This window comes from Phocoena sinus, chromosome 12 (assembly GCF_008692025.1).
Source record: "Phocoena sinus isolate mPhoSin1 chromosome 12, mPhoSin1.pri, whole genome shotgun sequence".
Classification (NCBI taxonomy): domain Eukaryota; kingdom Metazoa; phylum Chordata; class Mammalia; order Artiodactyla; family Phocoenidae; genus Phocoena; species Phocoena sinus.
Window position 1 is genome coordinate 83,193,296 of NC_045774.1, and position 23,298 is coordinate 83,216,593.

A 23,298-nucleotide genomic window follows, 5' to 3' on the forward strand; every position below is an offset into this window, starting at 1 on the left:
GTCTAATGAGGAAAGAAAAGTGGGTAAATGATTACAATATACTATTATGAGTGTTCTAATAGTGGTATTAAATTATCCCCTTTATTTAAATATTCACCTAAACTGATGATAGAAGTTAGGAGTACTGAATGAGATGCAGAATCTTCTAAAAGGCATTTGGTCTTCTTGAATTGATAAAATAAGAACTTCTAAACAAAGAATAAAAAGGACTATAAGTCAGAATGATGTTTCTCTTTGGTCAAGCATTTTTATCATGAGGACAGGCTTTTCTTCAATACACTGAGGCAGCAGTCAGTCTTCAGGGAGGTAGTATCTTGATGCAAAAATCTGTCCTTAATTACTAGTAACACTAAGAAATCTACTTTAAATACATACATGGGTGCTGATCTCATTTTCCTACTGTAAAGATGGAAGAAGTCTGCTCAGATTGAAGCTGACAGCCATTCCCACCTACACACCAATGATGGCCTCATTTATGGCTCTGGATCACATCTCCCCGAGCTCTAGATCCAGCATCTACTGGATGACTGTACTTGGACAGTTCAACGTGTCCCAAACTGCACTGCACCCTCCCTTTCTAAAAACAAACAAAACCCCCAAATGTTGCTTATCACATATGACCCTCTTTTTCTCAGTTTGTATTGGCTTCTTTTTGAAGTCTGCAATCCAGCAGGCTTTTCTTCCCCAACCCAAACCAAGCTTCCATTTATCTTCTTAACTAAGAGAACAGTTAAAACAAAAACTCAGCAGCATTAGTAAGAAAGGAAGGGATCGTGTCTTATTCACTTTTGTGACTCTGGTTACCGGTACACAGTAGTCACTCAATAAATACTTACTGGACGAATAAATGAATGAATGAATAAGGAATTATAGGCCTCGGATAAGGAAAATGCTCCCAGAATACAAGGACAAACTCAGAAAACGCTGACAAATTCCAGAATTCTGGAATGGAAGCTAATAGAGTCAACAGATGGAAGTACTGATTCATCAACATACACAGAAATTCTACAGAGGTGTTCTGCCCCAGGAAATGGTTTATAAATGTTATTAGAAATGAAGCTAACAAGTTTCTCATGTCTCCTAAGAACACACAAAAGATTAAGATGTACTATAAAGAAGCTGAAACATGCAGTATTGTTTCAGGAATGAATTTAATGGAGTTAGGAAAAGAAAACTAGAATAAGTATTTGACAGTGATTAAATAGCACTACATAAGGCAAGCAATGCTACACCTAGTATAATCTACACACAAGTAGAACTAATTCTCCTCCAGAGAGCAAGGCTATCTACATACCTTGTATTTATTAATTGTATTTCTCAGGGATCATGGCACCAAGGTTCTGAGAAAGGATTTTTAGTATTTTCATTATTGGGAAAAGCATCCCTTCGGGTATAAATTACTCCTTTGGTTTATATAACTCTTTACAGTAAGTGTCAAAATATAAACAATTATTTCTTTTTTATATTAAAAAGGAAATCAGAATTAAGTTTGACAAGATCTTTTATATGTATAAATGTAGGAATAATAAGATCTTACATTTATATATTTTTTTCAAATAACATTCATTATTTTGTCCTATTCATAGCACTCACTGACCTTGTTTGATTATAAAACGGTGCTTATTTTAATAGACTTGGAAATGGGGGAAAGCAAAAAAGAAAAAAATAAAGTTTAGTTTATAGTCTTCAATTTTTTTCAGTTATAGAGAGGAAAAAACCAGAATCATATATAGCTTTATGCCATTTTCACTGGATAACACAGTATGAGCATTTCCCTACATCATCAAACATTTGTTGAAAGCAACATTTTTAAGGTTGTACAACTTTTTTAGATTATGAGTGTCCCATGATTTCTTTAACCATTGTCCTACTGTTGGGGATTTATTTAGGTTAATGTTTTACAATATTATAAGTTACACTACATATGAATTTCTGTTTATTTGGTATAAATTGAGAAGAAATACTCTTTTTGGCTTTGGATACATACTGCCAAACTAATCTCTGAGAAAGATCTACGAGGTACGAGAATCTGTATCTCAGCGCATCTCAGTAAGCATTACGTTGCTATTAAAAAATCACAGCTAGGGCTTCCCTGGTGGCGCAGTGGTTGAGAGCCCGCCTGCCGATGCAGGGGACACGGGTTCGTGCCCCGGTACGGGAAGATCCCACATGCTGCGGAGCGGCTGGGCCCGTGAGCCATGGCCGCTGAGCCTGTGCCCCGCAACGGGAGAGGCCACAAGAGTGGGAGGTGCGCGTACCGCCAAAAAAAAAAAAAAAAATCACAGCTAGGTTAAAAATGATGTCAGAATATTTAAATTTTGGGTTCTTTGATAATTAGATTAAATATTTTTCATATACTTATTAGCAGTTTTTGTAATTTGGTGTCTAACCTATATTAATATGAAAAATGGGGAATAACAGGTTTCCTTAACGATTTGTAAGACCTCTTTGTAAGACCTCTTATTTTTCCACCTCTTGTGTATTCTATATGCTGTCAAAGTTTACCATGGTTTACGTTAAATTTTATGACGTCCATTTAAATGCTGAAATTAAATACGAGTACATAAAAATTTATTAGTAATATCTGAATACATATAATTTTTTAACAGTACAGATGGATATAAAGAATAAAACTTTTCCTTCACAGCCCCATCCTTCACGCTATTGTTTTTTTTGTTGTTGTTTTTGCGGTACGCGGGCCTCTCACTGTTGTGGCCCCTCCCGCTGCGGAGCACAGACTCTGGACGCGCAGGCTCAGCGGCCACGGCTCATGGGCCCAGCCGCTCCGCGGCATGTGGGATCTTCCCGGACCGAGGCACGAACCCATGTCCGCTGCATTGGCAGGCAGACTCTCAACCACTGCGCCACGAGGGAAGCCCTGTTTTCTGTATTTTTGTTAAGTTTGAAATGTATATGTATGTGTGTATACATATCGTTTCAAATATTTTATATGTAATCTAATCACACAAATATGATCAAATACATAGAGCTTTTATTATCATATAAAAATCATACTCATATTTTTCCAACTTATTTTTTCTTTTTTTTCTTTTAAAGATTTTTGACATGGACCATTTTTTAAAAAGTCTTTATTGAATTTGTTATAGCATTGTTTCTGTTTTACATTTTGGTTCTTTGGCCCTGAGGCATGTAGGATCTTAGCTCCCGGATCAGGGATCCTACAGAACACCCTGTATTGGAAGGCGAAGTCTTAACCACTGGACTGCCAGGGAAGTCCCTATTTTTTCAATTAATATATCCTAGAGAGCTTTTCAGCATGAAAACAGTACCTTGCATCATAGATGAACACATATATCTTAAATTAAAGAATCCGTGTCAATGCATAGAGACTTGCCTAATCCTTTCAAATGGCTACATGGGAACTGATAATTCTTTATGTCTGTTGAGATGTATTAGCACTTCTGTGGGACAGATTCCTAAAGAAAAACTGTTTTGTGGCAGAGCATGTGTTTTTAATAGATGTTTTCAGAATAGACTGATGAAGTGACCTAAAAAATGTACCAGTTTCTACCCTCACCAACAGCATAGGCAGATACTAGTTTCCCTACACCCTTATCAACAATGCAGATTAGCAGTCACTTTCATTTTTGCAAATTTCATGGTCAAAAACCCCTTCTATTGTTTAAATATGCATTTCCCTGGTTTTCAGTAAGACTTAATGTCACCTATGTAGCTAACTTGTTCTACTAAGAACTGCATTTTGTACATTGCCTCTATGCATATCCCTTTTTCCCGGGGGGTGTTTTGAAACTGACGCATAGGACCTCTTTATATATTGTGAGTATTAATCATTTGCCACTTTTAAGTACTGCAAATATTTTCTTCCAGTTTATTGCTTCCTTTCAACTTTATTTATATTTTATTTTGTTTTAAAGAAGTTTCAAATCATCAATACCTTATTTTGTCTTTTATACCATTACTCTGAAAAAGTTATTTCATATCCTAAGATCAGATTGTTTATATATACATGTATATGTAAATTTATCTTCCAAATTTTTCTGGACATTTAACTCTTCAAGTCCATTTAGAATTTTCTTCTACGGTATGGTATTTTACCACACTATTTATGTAAGCCGATATTTTATCATATATTCAATTCTTAAACATATTTAGTGACTGTTTCAGTGCTATTTAGTTTCATTGATTTGTCTTTCTAGTCTTTTAGAGAAGTCCTACTCTATTTCCATAACTGTAGTTTTATATATATATATGTTAGCATCCACTTGGGCAAGTCCCTCTATATTATTATTATTCAAAAGTTTTTCTTAGTCATCCTTACCTTTCTTTAAGTGATCTTTAACATAAGTTTAAAGTTTCCAACAGGATTTTGATATAGACGCATTAATATTATTAACTTGAGAAAAACTGGATCTTTCAGAGATTGTTCACCTTTCCGTCTGGGAGTATCATAAATGTTTATTCATCCAAATTTCCTTTAATATGTCAGTGAAACACTGTGGATTTTTTTTCCATATTAATCACAAACATCTTATTAAGATTATTTCTAAGCGTATATAATTCTTTGGGGCAACTATTATAATGACCTTAGTGCTCCTGCCTATGTATAATTTTACAAGGAGAAGGTAAATACCTTTTCCAAAGGAGTCAAGTCCTCATTTAAATTTACATACAGAAATACAACCCGAAGTCAATATATTTTTGTTTGATTCATGTCTCCGATTTCTTCCATTAACGTAGCTAAACAAGAGTGAAATACATAGGGATCCTAAAATAGTCAAAACACTTAGTTCCATGGGGAAGAAAAAGAAAAAATAAAAATCTATTCAATTTAATTGCAAGAATGAACTAATGGAAAAATGGTCTGAGACAAACTGATCTCTTGAAATAAAACAAACTTTCATTTCTAAACAATATCACTTTACAAAAATATGTAAGTTTAAATAATGCTTAAAAAAATTTTTCCAGAAATTCTTTGAGTGAACTAATAAGAGAAAAAGGACACTTCTGATCAGTTAATTGTCTTTGCTATTTCATTTATATGCACAATAATATACATTTTAAAGTTAATTTAACTTCACGTTCAAGTCAAATGTTGTTTGATCAACTGTGTTTCTACCTAGATCAACAATTTTATCTTTGCATTTTAGAAAGGATAAATAATTAATATTTTGTTCAATAAAATACTTAGAAAACAGAATCCACTCAAATAACTTGGTAACGTGAATTTTAAAAATGCAAGTACCTTGACTTCTTCACATAATTCAGTAAGTCGCGCTTCCACATCCATTTCCTCTGAAAGGAGTAAAGAGTAATTGGAGGAAGTATCTCAATGTTAGATCTGTAAACTGTTTTTGAAATTATAGAAATAAATTAAATTACCTTTAAAAAACCAGAAGGTTGCAAAATATCGGACTATATTAAACGAGTTAAATTTCAATGTAATATATTTTTCTAAACACATTAATCATGCAGGTAATGTGATAATTAGTAAATTCTATGTTCTGATTACAGGCATACCTCGAAAATATTGCAGTTCGGTTCCAGACCACTGCAAAAGAGTGAAAACTGCAATAAAGCTAATTACATGAATTTTCTGGTTTCCCAGTGCATATAAAAGTTACATTTATACTATACTGTAGTCTATTAAGTGTGCAATAGCATTATATCTAAAAAACAATGTATATACCTTAATTTAAAAATATTTTATTGCTAAAAAAATGCCAACTATTATCTGAGCCTTCAGTGAATTGTACTCTTTTTGCAATAGTAACATAAAAAATCACAGATCACCATAATAAAATAATGATAATAATGAAAAAGCTTGAAATATTGAGAGAACTACCAAAATGTGATACAGAGACACAAAGTGAGCAAATGCTGTTGGGAAAAATGCTGCCAACAGACTTGCTTGCCATAGGGTTGCCATAAATCTTCAATTTGTGGAAAACACAGTATCTGTGAAGTGCAATAAAGTGAGGTATGCCTGTATTAAGTAGTGGGTTTCTGTTCTCATAAGAGGCTAACACTGTCAAGGAACTACTGACTATATACCTCGAGTAACTTACACAACTGCACCACAGAAAAGATAAAACGTACAACTAAGGTTTTATTGCACTTCACATATTATAAATTCCAGTGATCTTAGTATTTTGTATTACATATGTACATGCTTCACTTTTTACAAAAGCTCCGCTTTTTACAGTAGCTATAGTTCAAGTCAAAATAATTTTTATAACCAAAACATATATAAAGCATGCCTGGAATATAAGCTGTTTAATGAAAATGAATGACAAAATCCTTTCCGACAAAAAGTAAGTTTCTATTTTAGTTTAATAAATTCAGTTGTCTATCAGACAGTCTAAACCCGAGGCAATTTTTTCCCATATAATCCTGACTTATTTAATGTATGTTACAACCATTTACAAAGGGGGGTGCAGATTAATTTACAATCAAAATGGTAATATTTACAAAGGAGTACAGAAACTAACAGAATAGAAGACTTATTACTTTTTGCAGGGAATACATTTCGCTAAAGCCTGAAATATCATGTTTAGATATACTCAGTTTTTCTTCGGAAATCAAACTAAAATGAGTTCTCCTAAGAGAACGCTAACAGCATAGCGTCAGCACACTACATTCCATAAGCGTGTTGCTGTAAGGGAGTTTAACTGATCGCTCTCACACAAAAGCAAGAATACATTCTGTGACATCCTTGAATTCATCAGCTCACTGTCTCGTAAGGTATACTGAATGTTTACTAGTTGATAAAAAGAATGATAAACATTTAAATTTGATAAAATAAGCAGTTACACTGATGTGCTGAAAACAACCAAGCTATGATGGGAACAACAAACACTCTGTTGGTAACTAAAACCAGGAGGACACACAAATGTTTTGGAATTCACAAAATATATAAATAACCCACTGATAACCAAAGAAATCTGCTGAGATTTCAAAAATCATTTCACCGTCAGGTAAATCAGTGGCTTCTAATGTTAGGTTTTCCAAAAAAAAAGAAAAGATCTGGCAGACCCTGTATTAAAATCATAACTTCCATATGCCAACATCATCATATGTTTTCACATCACTCATGATGTTTTCCTTTGATAGAAGAAAATCAGCAAAATTGGTCTTAGTAGGTTACATATCCTATGAATTTTTGAAAAATGAAAATAAACTTTTTAGAGTTTTGATACACTTTTCTCATCTTTACATACAAGAGCCTAAGTGCAGAAACTGGTCCATTTGCATTATGGCTCGTGAGAGCTACTTCAATGCAAACACCTTCAGGGATGCTTAAATGCAAAACTTAACTTCAAAACCTTTGAGATGAAATGATTTCAACATCATTTAGGATTTTAACTAAGTTTAATTAATTTTTCCTTTAAAAATGCCTATATATCTATTTATACAACTGTATAGAAATGTATACAGGTTATCTTCTTACAAGTTTTCTTTTCGGCAGCGCCATGCGGTGTGATCTCAGTTCCCCAACCAGGGACTGAACCCAGGCCGTGGCAGCGAAAGTCTGGAATCCTAACCACTAGGCCACCAGGGAGCTCCCTACACACTTTGTTTTACCTTGGCTCCTCCTGCTAATTGAAGGTGGCAGCTTAGAACACATCCTTCCATATTTTCAAATATATACATATATGAGATCTGGAGTCACTGCTTTCCAAAAATGGGTGTATTTTACAAACGTGCTGAGATTTGCTTTTTTTCTCTCAGCACTACTCCATGTAAATGGGATATGCAGCCCTAAAGCACTTTTTTCAAATGGCTGCATAATATCCCTTGGTGTGGGTACCTCAAAGTCCATTCTTTGCTGAATGATGGACATTTATTTTTGTTTTCAGTGTTTTGCCACTAAGAATACTGTGATCAACGTGCGTGCACATATACCGTTACATACGAGTACTCCTTTCCGTGCTACAGATGAACAAAAATGGAGTTGCTAGGTCGAAAGGTAAATGTATCTTAAATTTATCTTCTAAATCTATCCACCCCCTCATCTCCTCATTCATTCAACAGATATTCATAGCATAGTTCAGATAATACCAATACACTGCTAGGAGTTAAGGATGAAAGATATCTCAAAAAAAGTGTTATTAACTAACTTCACTATGTTTTAGTTTTGAATCAAGTCTTTTCCCACTCAACCAAATACTGGGCCCTTCTTTATATAGGCCTTATTATATGAGCAGCGTTTTTAAAAATTATTTAGCATGCTCACATCTAAATTGATAGGCTGACAATACAATAGTTAATGAGAAGTATATTTTTATTGCTAAAAAGACCACTAAAACATGTCATAAACGACCATAATTTCACACCATAATTCTTTAATTTTATAGTTAAGTTACTTAATGAGAATATAAAATTATATTCTAAAATAATGATCATAAATAAATCTTCAACCTTTCTTTTTTCCTTCCTGATAACAAGATAAGTTTCTCACTTCACAGTTTTAGTGAAAACTGACACAATTTAAGTATTTCTGGGCTAGTTTTCATTTGAGAAATGTGGAGAAAGATTTTGGCTCCTTAAATTTCCTTTTGTCCATACTTCTGAAAACTGAGAAACAAATGCTGTGATTTAATTTTATTTTTTATTTCTACAGCTTTTAGTAACTTTTAAAAAATGTAATAGTGATGGTCTATTCAACACCAAGTAAAAACTTTCAGTATACTTATGGAAAGATAATAAATTAAGTACTATTGCTATTCAAGAACAAAAGTCTATAACATATAAGGAAATATATCAATAAAATAATGAGATCACAATATTTCCTTTCAAATGTGTAACATATCTGGATAGTGGCGACTTGATATTACTGTATTTTGCTTTTTAAACTTAGAACAATAAAAAATAAATACAAATTGACTCAAAAAACAAAGCCAGATACTAAAGATGCTTCTCTCTTTACTTCTGTAATGCATGAAATTAGCTTCAGTTTTTAAACCACATTTTATTACCCTTAGCCCTACCCAAAGACAAACTGACTTTGAACAAATTTAAGGCATTACCATTAAACCAACAAATTCTGGCAATGAACATGGTTTCCAAAAAGTGCTCTTTGTAGGAACTCTAAAATGAATATGTCAAAAGCCAAAGAAATCTTTGCATTTAACATTTCCAGTTTTAAATAAAAACTTCAATATTAAAATTAATTACAAATTAACCAAAGCTTATCTACAAACCAAACTGATTCTAATAGTAAGTTCTTACATAAGGGTGGTAGGAACATACAATATTAAGAAATACATATTTATGAAATTTGACACTAATTTAAAGCAAAGTTTCCTGCTAATTAAAAGGGATTATTTACTTAACCTATTTGTAAACGTACCTAGACAGGTGTCTTTCTGGGTTGGTGGCTGTTTTCTTCTGAGAAGGCGCTCATAAAGGACCTGCATGTTGGCCTTGGCTAGTTATAAGGATTGCACACAGCACTAGTTACTATACTCCTTTTACAATAAAATTTATTAGAATTTTCCAATTTGTTATTAATAGTTTTAGTATTGATGTGATAGTGCAGTTAGATTAGAACACTAAAGCAAAATCTTTCAGTTAGTTAATTAGCTTATTAGAATTACAAATGATGTACATTCACGTTTATGTTACTTTGTGCTTTTTTCTATTTAAGTGTATGTGCCACTCAACATTTCATAATCCAATATTATTTTTATGTTTTAGTTTCTTAAACTGAGAACTTTAGAGTTGGCAGGGGTCTCAGAGATCAGCGAGGTCAACCCCCTGCCTTTACAAGTGTAGAGACCGGGGCCCCAAAAGGTTACATGACTTGGTAAAGCCTAGATTCCAGAATCCCTGACACCCATTTTCAGTAAGAGTTCCTTGCACCAAACCAATATTTAACTGTATGTCATCAAAAAAATGTACATCATTCATCTATGAGAAAAGAAAAAGACACAAGCAGAACAGAATTCAAGGCATTATTTTTAAAAAGGGAATAGAGCTTAGATACACTCCTCACACACCATGGTGGAATTTAAGACTTTTAAATATATACATATTTGAAAACTCAAGAAAAGTGCTAAATAGTAGAAGGAAATAGAATACATCCTCTAATCAAGAACTACTTTACAAACTTACTAAAACTGGTGAATATAATGATGTTTAGTCAACAGTGTTCTACAGAAATATTATCTAGTGCCTACAATCTAATTTTGCTAGGATAAAAATAAACAATGTTAATAGTTCAGAATACGCAATACTTTTTTTTGAATAGTTAACATTTTTAGATGTTTTCCTAGAATATGCATTCAAGAATAAACTAAAATTCACAATAAATAGAAAATATAAATAATGAAAAGTTTAAGAATAACACAAAGTATCACTGATAAATATTTACTGAAGATGAATCTTGAATTTAAAAATCCCTAGGAAACTACTATAAAGTGTGTGCTGATGTCTATGTACTTTTCAATTATCAACAAAAACTGTATTGTGCTATTTCATTCATTCATCCATTCAACAAACATATTTTGAGTAAACACCATGTGTAAGGTACTAATAATTTTATTCTACCACTATTATTTACTTATTTGAAACTGAAGTCTAGGGGTTTGCTTTAGAATTTTATTTTCTGATAAAATATTTTAAGCAAATAATTTGGAATAAAATTGATATTCATTTAGTAACTGACTCCTGAAATTAAACATAAGGGCTCTTTTAATTATGATATTTTCTACATTATATTCATAAGCCCAAAGTAATACATATGTGCCATAAAAGCCATCCTTACCCCAAAGTTAAAAATCTTATAAATAAATGAATTATCATACTGAAGCTAGATAAATTAGTGCTAATACTGTCTAAGCTATTTGAAATAAATCTTTGCCTTTGAAAAGAGACGCTTGTTTCCTTTAAACATTATTTCCTTTTGTACAGAAATATTTTTTATAAGTTAAAATGTGGTTCAAGTGTTTCTCCATTTGGAAACATTACACGTTAAAACTCTGAAAATTCCGTGCAGGCAGCACGGACAGGCCCACCTCAGACAGGGCTCTCTGTACTAACCCGCAAGAACCCCACCCAGCTGTGGGAGTCTCTCCTGTCTCTCTCAGTGCTGAACTGACTCCTTATTAAGGGAAAGGGGATGTCAAAGCTCTTCAAAGACCTAGAAGAGGCCTGCTCTTTCCTCAGCACTTTGCTCAGCCCGGAGGAATTCCTCCGTTAACCAGTTTTCCTTGTGGAGCTTCCTCACGCCGTCTGCTTTCTGGATGCCCTCCTCTTCCCTTCCTGATGCATTCAGCACATCTGGACCCCTTCAATCCTCCTGCCCTTAGAATGGAAACCAGTTTGCATAAACAGTCCCAGTTACTTACAGGTAGTAAGTGACAGCAATGGTGCACACATGCACATGCAGTGCTGAGCACTACACGATGATGCCTCCACGAATTCAGCATCCAAACTACTAATAGATTCTCCTATAGAAATGCCATTCCACGTGGTTTCTGTGTCACACCACTACTTTTCAGTAACATGGTATCGCCCTTCATTAACATTATGGTTTAATAGTTTTGTGGTCTGACCATTAAACCTAAGTTAACCAAAATGTATCATATAATTCTCCTAAGAAAATGTGTTTGAATCCCAAAGAACCAAATTAAAAAATACATGAAGCATAATTTTTCCATTAATTGAGGATTAGTGATAGCTTAAATTAGTTCTATTCTACAAACAATTCTTTCATTTTCAAAAAAGAACATTTTTTAAAGTTTACATTTGAGGCAGTGGTCTCTTAAAGGATTTTCCTAAGGGAAATAGAAGATTCTAAGTACATGGAACAGCAAGGAAAAAGAATATTCCAGAGAACAGTAATCAAAAGGTTTCCGTACTACCACTTTTGACTTGAGGAAGAATACATGAGCAAGAAAGAACAAACATTTTCCTACTGCTTGTAAAACTGGGGAAACATTGGGATCCTTGAATTAAGCATTCTAAATAGTCAACTGAATGACATTTGTTTCTAGTCAAGTCAGGAAAAGTGTGCACTCAACTGACTGATAATGAAATTAATCCAACCCGTGGGAGCACCTGCTGACAGGCAGTGGTACAACAGCCAGCCTGTTCTCACAGCTGAACTTCACTGAGGTACAGATCACTTTCTTACAATTCTTTTGTATCTCAAGATAGGCCATTATAAAAACGGGCTAATTAGTCTCAAACCCAAGAATTATTTTCAGTAACTATTTTTGATAGTGCATCAATATTGTTAAAAGACAGATCCTTGAGGAACAAAGAAATAAATAAGAACAGTGATTAATTTCAGTAAAATTTAAAAAGTAATTTCTGATTTATTCAAGTATGTAATGATGAAAATAATTTATTCTAAAGAGAATTAAAATGTGCTTTTTATGATGAGCTATTAGCTGATATTTGAAAGTAAAAGCTTATAAAACTTTCATAAAATGTCTGAATAAAAACATTTTTGCAAATCTCAATAATTTACCTTCTGTGAAGTGATATATGTATTTTGCAAACTACAAGTGGCATACAAAATCAAGGCAATATGATTTTTTATTGTGTATTACAATATACATGCAGATATTAATGTCAGACAAAAACCGAAGACTGGTGTTTTAAAATTATTTAAAATATTTTCAGAATGTTAAAACCGTGTAATGTTATTATTTTTTGAAATGAAATAAAAGAAATAAGATCTGAGATCACTTAAAACCAAACATATGGGGCTTCCCTGGTGGCACAGTGGTCAAGGGTCCGCCTGCCGATGCAGGGGACGCGGGTTCGTGCCCCGGTCCGGGAGGATCCCACATGCCGCGGAGCGGCTGGGCCCGTGAGCCATGGGCCGCTGAGCCTGTGCTCCGCAACGGGAGAGGCCACAGCAGTGACAGGTCCGCGTACCGCAAAGAAAAAACAAAAAAAACCACCAAACGTATTTAAAAACAAAGGTCCCAAGTACCTACAATCTGCTTAGCCTGCTAAATATTTGGAAGTATGGATTTAATTTATGTTACCTAATCTATCTAATTTCTCTTCCCTATCTAATAATTCTATGGATAATTACATTTGTTTCCTAGTAAACTTTCTGCTTGTATTCTAAGAGAAGGAGTAATATTGACATGCTGTTCAAAAAAATCTACCAAAAGACTCATGTCAAACTTAGCACCAAGAAATTATTTCTCAGTATCATACAGTTTTTTTAATTTCAGAAAGTAATTATCAAAGATTGAAAAAGATGAAGTTGAGAGAGAAGCAAAAGTGAAGCACATAAACTTGGTTTTAGTACAGAAACTATGGCCAAGCTGATAACTAGCAATATGAGAATGAAGAGAGTGCCTTGAACTAAAGCAGAGGTCTGGCTACTTTCAACATACCCAGTTCTAGTTTCTGACAAGAGGGAAGCTCTTCCGTTACCGTAATGAAGTAGCTGTGCAGCCCCTTGAAGGCCAGCAGGAGGGGTGGCGCAGAGGGTGTAATGGAAACGGTAGGCGTGATTGCAGGAAGGAGTCTGCAATGACGAAGCTGAAGCCCTAAACAAGGAGTCGATTTGGGACACAACTGTTAGTAACCAAGAGTCTAAAATAGCACCCTTGAAGCTTAGAAAAATAAAGGATTTACAAATCACAGTTAATTCTAAAACGGGTAAGAAATCTAGCAATATCTTAGGCAGTTGTTCTCATTCATACAAGTAATTTAAACACAGGAAACTTCGACTGAGTGGTACTCCACTTCTGTAGTCTGAGCCTCCTTTTCTTTCAGGGGAGTAATGGCTGTATTCATACTGCTGGGTCTCAACTCTGGGTCTCAACTCTGGCAGTGACTCTTTACAAGCACCTTTGCAAAAATGATTCTACCAGTTGTGTGAAGGGAGCAGGGGGAGAGAGTAAGTAATAAAAAAGACCCCGGCTGTCAAAGGTCTCTATCCATTAAGTCTTGTAAAATCTTGAGGTATCAGGTTCGTTTTCAAAAAAACAACTGGAACCAACCAATTTGTTAAGATCATATTTAATTAGATCTGTAAGTTGTTGATCTCAAATAATTAACAAAAGAACGATCACATTCACAAACATAACAGTTAAAACAAATTTCATTCAAAGTAAGAGAGAAAAGAGGATTTATAAACATATCAGTTCTTACGTCTGGTGACAACTGTTTTGTGTAGTTAATACCAAAGACCACACTTTCCAGAGCAGGAATCACAGAATCTTTGTTTTGTGCTGGTGCATTTCTGTTTAACCAAGTGGTCTTCACAGGGCGAGGAAAGCTGGCGGAACAAGCATCACATTATTATTGTCATGAGTCTGTTTAGAGTGTTAAGTTAAATGTTTACAAAAGAAAGTCTTAGAGGGGCAGAATAAAAAGCAAGGGCTTTGCAAGGCTATGATTTCTAAACTCTTCTTAAAGTAACTTTACAATTTTTCCTTTAAGAATTTGAGATAAAGTACTGGCTAACTATAAGAAGGCCAAAGCATTTGACTGGTTGGCAGTTTGGCAAAAGGGAAAAGACAGGAAAGTAAATCAAATGTACCATAAGCAGAGAGCAGCCTTCATTTGCAAAATGAATTTGCTTTGCAAAAATGAAATATCTAGATCCTAGCAACGAGGGTGTCGCAAGTCATTGGTAAATACCACTTGCTATGAAGTGTTTCTTAAAATTGAGCCATTAAAAAAAAAATTGAGCCAAAGAAGCTATATTTAAAAAAATCAAATATAAGAAACAAGTTATACAAAAAACAAGCAGAGAAAAATCCTAACCTCAGTTACTTTAACTAATTGATTTAATGTCTATAGTTGGGTTGATCATAGAAATTGTTTTATATAAATATAATATTTAGGGACTTCCCTGGTGGCGCAGTGGTTAAGAATCTGCCTGCCAATACAGGGGACACGGGTTTGAGCCCTGGTCCGGGAAGATCGCACATGCCACAGAGCAACTAAGCCCGTGTGCCACAACTACTGAGCCTGCACTCTAGAGCCCGTGAGCCACAACTACTGAGCCCACGCACCACAACTACTGAAGCCCACATGTCTAGAGCCCGTGCTCTTCAACAGGAGAAGCCACCATGATGAGAAGCCCGCACACCACAATGAAGAGTAGCCCCCGCTCGGCACGGCTAGAGAAAGGCCGCGTGCAAAAATGAAACCCAACACAGCCAAAATAAAAATAAAGAAATTAAAATAATAATAATGTTTAAAAATGTAATACTGTAAGCTAAAAATTTTTTCATCTAGTTTTAGAGGACTAAAAAGTCCAGCTATAACAAAACTTCAGGAGAAACCCTGCATTTATAGAAGTATAAATAGTGAGGAACACTACCGTTAACAGGACCCCTCTACCAGCGTACCACCAGCAAAAAGCCTTCCTTCCCCTTGCCTTGCTTTCCTTCCCGACCCTCTCCTTTACAGGCAAAGATGGGCACAGCTCTAGCAGCGAGAGAGGGGACATCAGAGCCCAGGGCAGTGACGGAAAGAGCAGCAACCCCAGTTGTCACAGGTGCCTCAGTCTCTTCTCCCATCGCCAACCAGAGCCAACAGCTAGTCCTCTTGGCTTCTGATTCTGAGCCAAAAATGTCCTCTCCTTGCAGTGAACGGTCTCTAGGAGATGAGCTGCCTCTCCCCACCAGTCTGTGCAAGAGCTGTAGTACCGCAGGAGGAATCGCACTGAGTCACCAGGATGAGCTCTCCGTACTCAGCGATTAGAGAGCAGCAGTGATAACCCGAGCTAACCGCTAGGGACTGTTTGCGCATTTCTTCCGAAAAGAAATGAAGCTATTGTTATAAAGAAAAAGGAATGCTTGAAATAGCTTCGTTAGGGATTCTTACTGAAATTACAAAACTAAGAAATTCAGAAAACTACTGGAATGTATTTTATAAACAGATTAAAAACTTTAGCATTAAAACCTAACAGGCTATTCATATAAAAGTAATATTGTATACTACTTATTCGAAAGTTATACTTCAAAAAAACTTACTTTCCTGTCAAAGAATTTTCATTGAGTTATCATGCTGTTAAAAATTAATTTATTTAATCAACATCTAAAATTGTTTTGAGTAAGTTATAATAAAATTATATATAATCATAGGAAACACTTTCCTGTGTACAAAAGTTATAGCAACTGAGAACAAGCTCTCAAAGGTCTAACAGGAAAGACAAAAATGGCAAAACAACTAGCTCCAGATCTTACTACAGAATAAGTAAGGCAAAGCAGGCCATCAGGAGAAAGAGACTTCTTCCTGGCCCCATGCTCTAAAGACATCACGGGACAACACTGGGGACGTGGGGCTCACAACTTTTACAGCAACGTAAAGACATGCAACAGGCTGTTACTTGGGGGAAATATGTTACATTGTCTTGGTTTTCTATAAATTCTGAAGTAGGTAATTCTACAAAATCACCTACTTAGTTTTCTGATAAGTCAGGTTAACATTATAACCCTTAAGCATCATCCCTAACATCAGTTGCTGGAATAAAATTTGCACCAGAAATGGTAAAGTAGTTCAGAAGTCAAGTCAATTTGGAACCTTTTCACATAAGTTACTGATTTAAAAGTGTCTATCTGTTACCCATGCCACAAGGATGATGTCTTATTGTAAGAACTGAAGAGCTTGAACTGTATTCTTACATTAATGAAAGACAACCCATCTCCCCATGGAAGTGAGCAGAAAAAATAATTATCCCAATGAATTTATTATGATCCAGAATATTATGTACCTTTAGGCTAACATGATACAGTTTAAAATTGCTTACTTAGTAAAGATCCATAAAATTGGTTAATAACTTAGAAAACAAGAATTACTGTATAGATTTAAGAAGATAAATTAGTCTAGAGAAAAGACATAAAAACTATGAAAAAATGAATACACTTTCCCAGAGAATGAATAGTTACAGTCAGCATTGCATAAAAACAGAGGTGCAGACTAAACAATGCTGTATGGTTATTCCATATTGCATTACTTTTCATGGTCAGTTTATTTGACAAAGAATGCTCCATATTTCTGTAATAAAAAAGGTCATCAATCTAATGTTCCCATGCTCTTATATTTTATTAATACTTTAGTATAAAAATGAAAGTGTTTATTAAGTAAGTGTGACTTTAGAAATTCCTATTTCAGTTATCTTTATCAAAGTATATGTTTTCATTATTAAAGTAAAAGATACTATGTAATTAAGGAGCGGGGAAGTGGTTACATTTACCTTATTAGTGGCTGGTGTAGTGCAACCAACGATGCATGGACTGTCACAGACACGACAGAAAGGTGGAAGTAATCAAACATGACATTGACATGGTGATGGAGGCCTCTTTGGAGGCTGAAGTGCAGCTTCAGTGTTCGGGCTGCTTATTAGCTGCAAGGCGTTCAGATCATCTGCCCTATAAAAGCAACACATTTGCTTATTAGTACGAAAATTCAGTAAAGGCAAACATTTTGTAGCATAGTTTAAACTACCAAAACCTTTAATTACTTAATTATTTTTTAAAAACAGAATGAGAATAATTTTTAAAGCATCACATTTACATTAGACAGTAATATGAAATCTAACAGTAAGAAAATAACCAGATCTTACTTCTAGTTTTCTAACTATACTTACAGTTTCCATGTTAATGGACTGTTTTTCACTAATGACCCTACAAAACGAGTCCTTTTCGATACTTTAGGAAATACTCTCATCTTAAAATTTTACTCCATAGGGAATACTGTTTATAATAAAGTTGCAGTACAGTGTAGGTCAAATCCTATTGTGATAAATCCCAAAAGGTGCTTAAAATTGTTTTTATGGTACAAAATTTTGTTATTAAGTGTTGCTCAAAAATAAGCAGGTATCAATAATTGGTATATATTTTATTACAGATATTTAATCTGTCATTAGATTTACACATACAAAAATTGAAAAAATGTCATGAAAATATGTCCAAATATATATCTATTTTTAACCAATATGTACATTATAATTACCTACAGCTAATTAACTATTTACTCATTTCAGCTTACTCCACTTATAGAATTGACTTGTTTTAAAAAAGAACCCCTCAAGGAATTCCCTGCAATAAACAAGTATTACAGAGGAGCAGTAGCCACCACGTAAAAAATTCTTATTCCTCCATGGTAGTAAAGAGGACATCTCACAAGCAGACCTTTGAGAATGTAAACTGCTTAGACATTTATCCCACATGTAGTCTGAATTTATATACAATTTTCAGAAGTATTTCTACAGGTACATTTGAAATGAAAAACAACCCCACGAAAGTAAAATAGTAAAATGGACCTCTGATTCTTGTTTTAAATGAATACAAGCACAGTTTGTCCCCAAAATGTATGACTGTATGTCCGGATGTGTGGACAAGTTCAGGGTAGCCAGTCCTAACACTTCTTCATGGACTCTGGAAACAACTGTTAAGTCTAAGAGTCATCAGTCTTGATAACTCTCTGAATATCAAGAGAGTCCCACCTGAAGGCGGCATCACTCAATGCCACCAAGAAAGGTAAGCCAGTGATGCAGTGGAATAGAGCTCGGTTGTGTTTAAATGCCTCAAGGCAGTGTACTGTATCAACTGTGAAATTTCTAGAGTCTAGGGAAATTGTTTCATGTTTCTTCAAGTCGTCCTGTTTTGCTACCTGGAGCTCATGGAATCAGCATGGGCACAAAAAGTAGGCCTAACCATTCCATGAGACTCTCCAGAAGGGAGAAGGAGTCCAAAATAAAGAAGGGGGTAGGCTGGGTTCTAAGAAGAAAATGGGGACTCTAATACAGATAGATAACACGTCAGGAGTAACTTACGATTTTTAATTGTTTAGTTAGCCCTACTTACGAATAATCTCCATCTGTGAAGTGCAGATCCAAGGATAACAGAAAATCATTTCCTCAAGGGTTTCTTCAATCTGAAGAGAAATTATACTATGAGCTGCCTTTTGAATATTTATAGAAAGTTAGAAATATGCCTTGAGGCTTTACAAAATATTTATCTAAATATATATGAAGAAATGTTTACCTTTTTTTCATCCAACAACATTTAACTTTGAAGATCATGACATCATTTAAAACAACTTCCTCATTTTTATATAGAATTTGAAATGTTTTACTGCAAATCAGAGAATCATGAACTGAAGCTGGAAAGGCTAAAGTCATACCTAAAACAGATAAGATATGTAATTGACAGGTAAAAGGAAAAATACAATTATACTTTTACTTTACCATACAATTTGATTATATTACTCCAATGCCATGATTTTATATAGCAGTATAGAACATTTCTGAAGTTTATTAATTACTATGAGAAAAAATGAATAAATATGGCTTCCCTGGTGGTGCAGGGGTTAAGAATCTGCCTGCCAATGCAGGAGACACAGGTTTGAGCCCTGGTCTGGGAAGATCCCACATGCCGTGGAGCAACTAAGCCCATGTGCCACAACTACTGAGCCTGTGCTCTAGAGTCCGCGAGGCACAACTACTGAGCCTGTGTGCCACAACTACTGAAGCTTGAGCGCCTAGAGCCCATGCTCCGTAACAAGAGAAGCCACCACAGTGAGAAGCCTGCGCACCACAACGAAGAGCAGCTTCCGCTCGCTGCAATGAGAGAAAAGCCCGCACGCAGCAACGAAGACCCAATGCAGCCAAAAGTAAATAAACAAATAAATTTTTTTTAAAATTGTTAAAAAAAATGAGTAAATAAGTACCTTATAACCATTACAGAACTCTTATACAACTTAATCTGAGAAGGTAAATGAGAAGTCTCAAGGTAGATATTTTAAGACTGAACAATTGATCTGTATACCACAGAAGAAAGCAATTTAGTTTTCCATAGCTGCCTAGTGAAGAATCTGGTTGGCTTTTGTCCTGCTTCCTGGGAAGTAAACTAAACTCTAAACTCTTGGAATAAAGAATTTGGTTGGCTTTTGTCCCTAATTCCTGAGAGTTGGCCTCTAAATCCTTAGAATTTCCCAATGACAGTAGTGTCTCTGTTACTCATGGTGGCCCAGACAGTTTACAGTAAGGAGATGACTCAGGACGGGGGCTGGCCACACCAGTGAGACCAACCATGTGATTGGAAATTTGGGGTTTTGAGCCACATGCTGTAAGCCCAACCTTCAGGGCAGGGAAGGGGGCTGGAGACTGAGCCATGTGGGTAAAGATTCAATCAACTGCGTCTATGTAATGAAACACCAATAAAAACTCTGGACACTGAGGCTTGGGGTGGCTTCTCTGGTTGGTGATACTCTCTACATTGTCATACATAGATTTTTCTGGGTGGGTAATGCATCCTGACCCCTTGGGGGGATAACAGCGGACTTCACAAATCTGGGACCCTCCCAGACCTGGCGCTGTGCATCTGTTCTTTTGGATGGCTCTGATTTGTATCCCTTTGCTGTAACAAAACTTTAATAATAAGTAGAGTGCTTTCCTGAGTTCTGTGAGTTGTTCTCGTGAATTACTGCACCTGAGGGGGTAATTAGTAACTCCCAATTTGTAGCCATGTGATCAGAAGCAAGGGTAGCCTATGGATCCTCAAGTTGCAGCTGGTATCTGAAGTGAGAGCAGTATCACGGAAAACTGTGTCCTTTACCTGCAAAGTGTGGTCCACCTCTGGGCTGTTGGGTGTCAGGTCATCCCAACAGCCCACTTGCTGTCTTATTACTCAATCCTCCAGAAATAACATGATGGGAAAGAACCTGGAGATGTTTAATCTAGAGATTATGCACAGTGGGCATCTCCATGGGCAGGGAGCCCAGAGTGAGATACCAGAGTCCACCTGGAGTAAGGTGGGTGTCCCTGCTGGGGTGGCCTGAGGTCTGAGCCTGTGCAGGTGCTGAGGGCAATCCAGGTAGAAAAAGGTACTGGGAGCCCAAGCAAGATGAGGGGGCAACTGCATGGGAGGGGACCTAAGACTGTGGGGGAGGAGGGGGTCCTGGCAGAGGGGCAGCCTGGTACAGGGTGCCGGAGTCCCAAAAGGAGGAGAGAAACTTCTCTCGGGAGGTGAAGGTGGGTGTGGGCAGAAGCCCGATACACTGCAATGGAGCCCAAGTGAGGGGAGGAGAATGTCCCTGCAGGAGGAGCTCCTGGCAGGAGGGCTGAGCAAGTCCGGGTGGGGTGAGGAGGGTGTCGCACAGGGACGTGGGCTGCAGGAGGTGCTGAAGCCCGAGAGGTGGGCAGATACATCATGAGGGAGGGAGGCAGTGACAGGAGCTGGTTATGGAAGGGACTGATCAAGTGAGAAAACATACCAAGGGTCAGGAGAGCCAGGTGCCCTACTGAGACCTTTCAGGGAAAGAAGGTCCACAGATGGAAAGGAGATAAAACGAATCCTGCGGTTTGGGACTAAACTGGACTAAAAGTAGAAATACTCATGTGAACTCGTGGTTTTTACTACATGTTTAGATAAGGAAAAACAGGTGTAAAAACAGATGTAAATACATTTACATGAATACATGTAAATGTATTCGTGTATGGGTAAATATATATGTATATACATGTACTCACGAGCTCTGTCCACACACAGGGCCTGAGAACACAGCCCCCAGTACTGGTTTCTAATACAATTCTCCACGAAGAAGAACCAAGGCTTTGCAGAAATGGTTGACTCCAGAGCTGGGGCACACACAGGACAAGATCCATCTGGACCATCTTTTCATACCAGAAAGCAAGTGAGTGCTAGGAGAATGAGGGGGCACATCAAAAGGGCAGAGAAGCCAGCTTGAAGAGGTTTCCCTGGTCACAGCAGGGATAAACTGAGCGTCAAAGTAAGTGATGACAGAAATGGATTAACATGCACTGAATAACAGAGAAATTCATAAATCCACACGGATATAAATACATACATACACACCAGAAGTGTGAAGGAAAAAGAGTGACTTTACAGTGAAGTCTGACAGACTTAAATGATGCAAGTTAACATCACATAAATGGGACACACAGAAGTCGTATGCCACCTAGTGAGATACATGAGATGAGCACAGCACTGCTCCCGAGATAGTCCTGTCTGTCACACACCAAGAGGAAATCACAGACCAATGAGAACTGAAGGACATTCTACAAACGATCAGGGTTCCAGTCTTCAAAGGCGTTACGGTCATGAGACTCAAGGACAGAACGAGCAACTATTCCAGAACGAAGGGGACTGAAGAGGCATAGCACTTATTACGAGGCATGATTCTGAACTGGATCATTTGCTGCAAAGGACTTTATGGGGAAAACTAGCAAAACTTCAATGGGTCTGAGGATAAAGTGGCAGTAATGTATCAATGTTAGCTTTGTAATTTGATGATTTCATTGGGTTATGTAGGACAATACTCTTGTTTGGAGGAAATACCCACTAAAGTGTTTGGGAATGATGGAGCATCATGTTGGCAAATTACCCTTAAACAGTCCAGGAAGAAAGTTCTTTGTATCGTACTTACAGCTTTTCCCTTCATGCATATATGAAGGGAAATCAAGTATCAGAAACTTACCATCTGTAACTTACAGAGAAGAGGAAGAAAGTTTCCTCAACGGAAAGTAAATTTTTTAACACGCCCGGGTAATGCAAAGTCAGAATCTGCCACCTCAGAGAGCACCGGTGAGGCTCCAGCTCTTCCGCATTCCTCCTCCCGCCCGGCCTGCAGCTCCTGCGCTGCCCGCCAGTGCTTGCAGACAGCCTCTGTGTCTCCTCTCTATGGCCACCTCCACTGCCTCTGAATGCCACGTCGCCACACAGCACCACTTGGCACTTTGCTCCTGTCTGCAGTCCCTACAGCCCTGGAAGCCCTTACTTCTTGAAGGCTGTATCTCTTAACTCAAGGTTAACTTCCTCCCGAACGACCGCAGCCATCACTGTGGGTGAAAAACCTCCCCAACGCCTTCCCTCCCCACCCTCAGGGCTCTCGCCTTGCAGCCCTCCTGGTTCCCACTCCTGCCTTGTCCCCTGGACCTTTACGTGGCCAACGACCGCGATCCCTGTGTAACGTAAATTCCAATCGACACCCCCTCACACGCCCTCCTTTCTCTCCAGCCCACTCCCTCTAAGGCCACCAGCTCAACAACCCTCTGACCCCGCGGGATGCTACTCCTCTTCATCGCCCCCTGCTTCCCCTCAAGTCCCCACTTCCCTCCTGACCCACCTTAACCTCCACGGTTCACACTGTCACTCACCCTTGCACATGTCCTGTTAAGGACACACATACTACTCTTGCTCTGTCATCTTTGCCCGCAGAAATCTCAACCTTTGTAAACCTAACTCTCTGCCTAATCCACACTTGTATCCACGAGGTGAATGGAGCTGGGAAGAATACACAGCTCTTCTGACGGACCGGACTTCAAATCCACAATCACTAAGCTTAAACAGGCCTTCAGTGCTGCCG

The 23,298-nt window shown here is 36.9% G+C and overlaps 1 protein-coding gene across 1 annotated transcript in view; it reads right to left on the reverse strand.

The window, feature by feature from the left end:
• FAM135A (family with sequence similarity 135 member A) overlaps positions 1 to 23,298 on the reverse strand; it is a 123,201-nt gene that overhangs the window by 45,439 nt on the left and 54,464 nt on the right. The window contains 12 exon segments of the mRNA XM_032651190.1: positions 5,225 to 5,274; positions 9,332 to 9,409; positions 13,344 to 13,425; positions 13,427 to 13,465; positions 13,467 to 13,499; positions 14,107 to 14,233; positions 17,165 to 17,301; positions 17,303 to 17,339; positions 18,777 to 18,822; positions 18,825 to 18,846; positions 18,957 to 18,979; positions 18,982 to 19,095. Coding sequence (XP_032507081.1) covers positions 5,225 to 5,274; positions 9,332 to 9,409; positions 13,344 to 13,425; positions 13,427 to 13,465; positions 13,467 to 13,499; positions 14,107 to 14,233; positions 17,165 to 17,301; positions 17,303 to 17,339; positions 18,777 to 18,822; positions 18,825 to 18,846; positions 18,957 to 18,979; positions 18,982 to 19,095 — 788 coding nt within the window.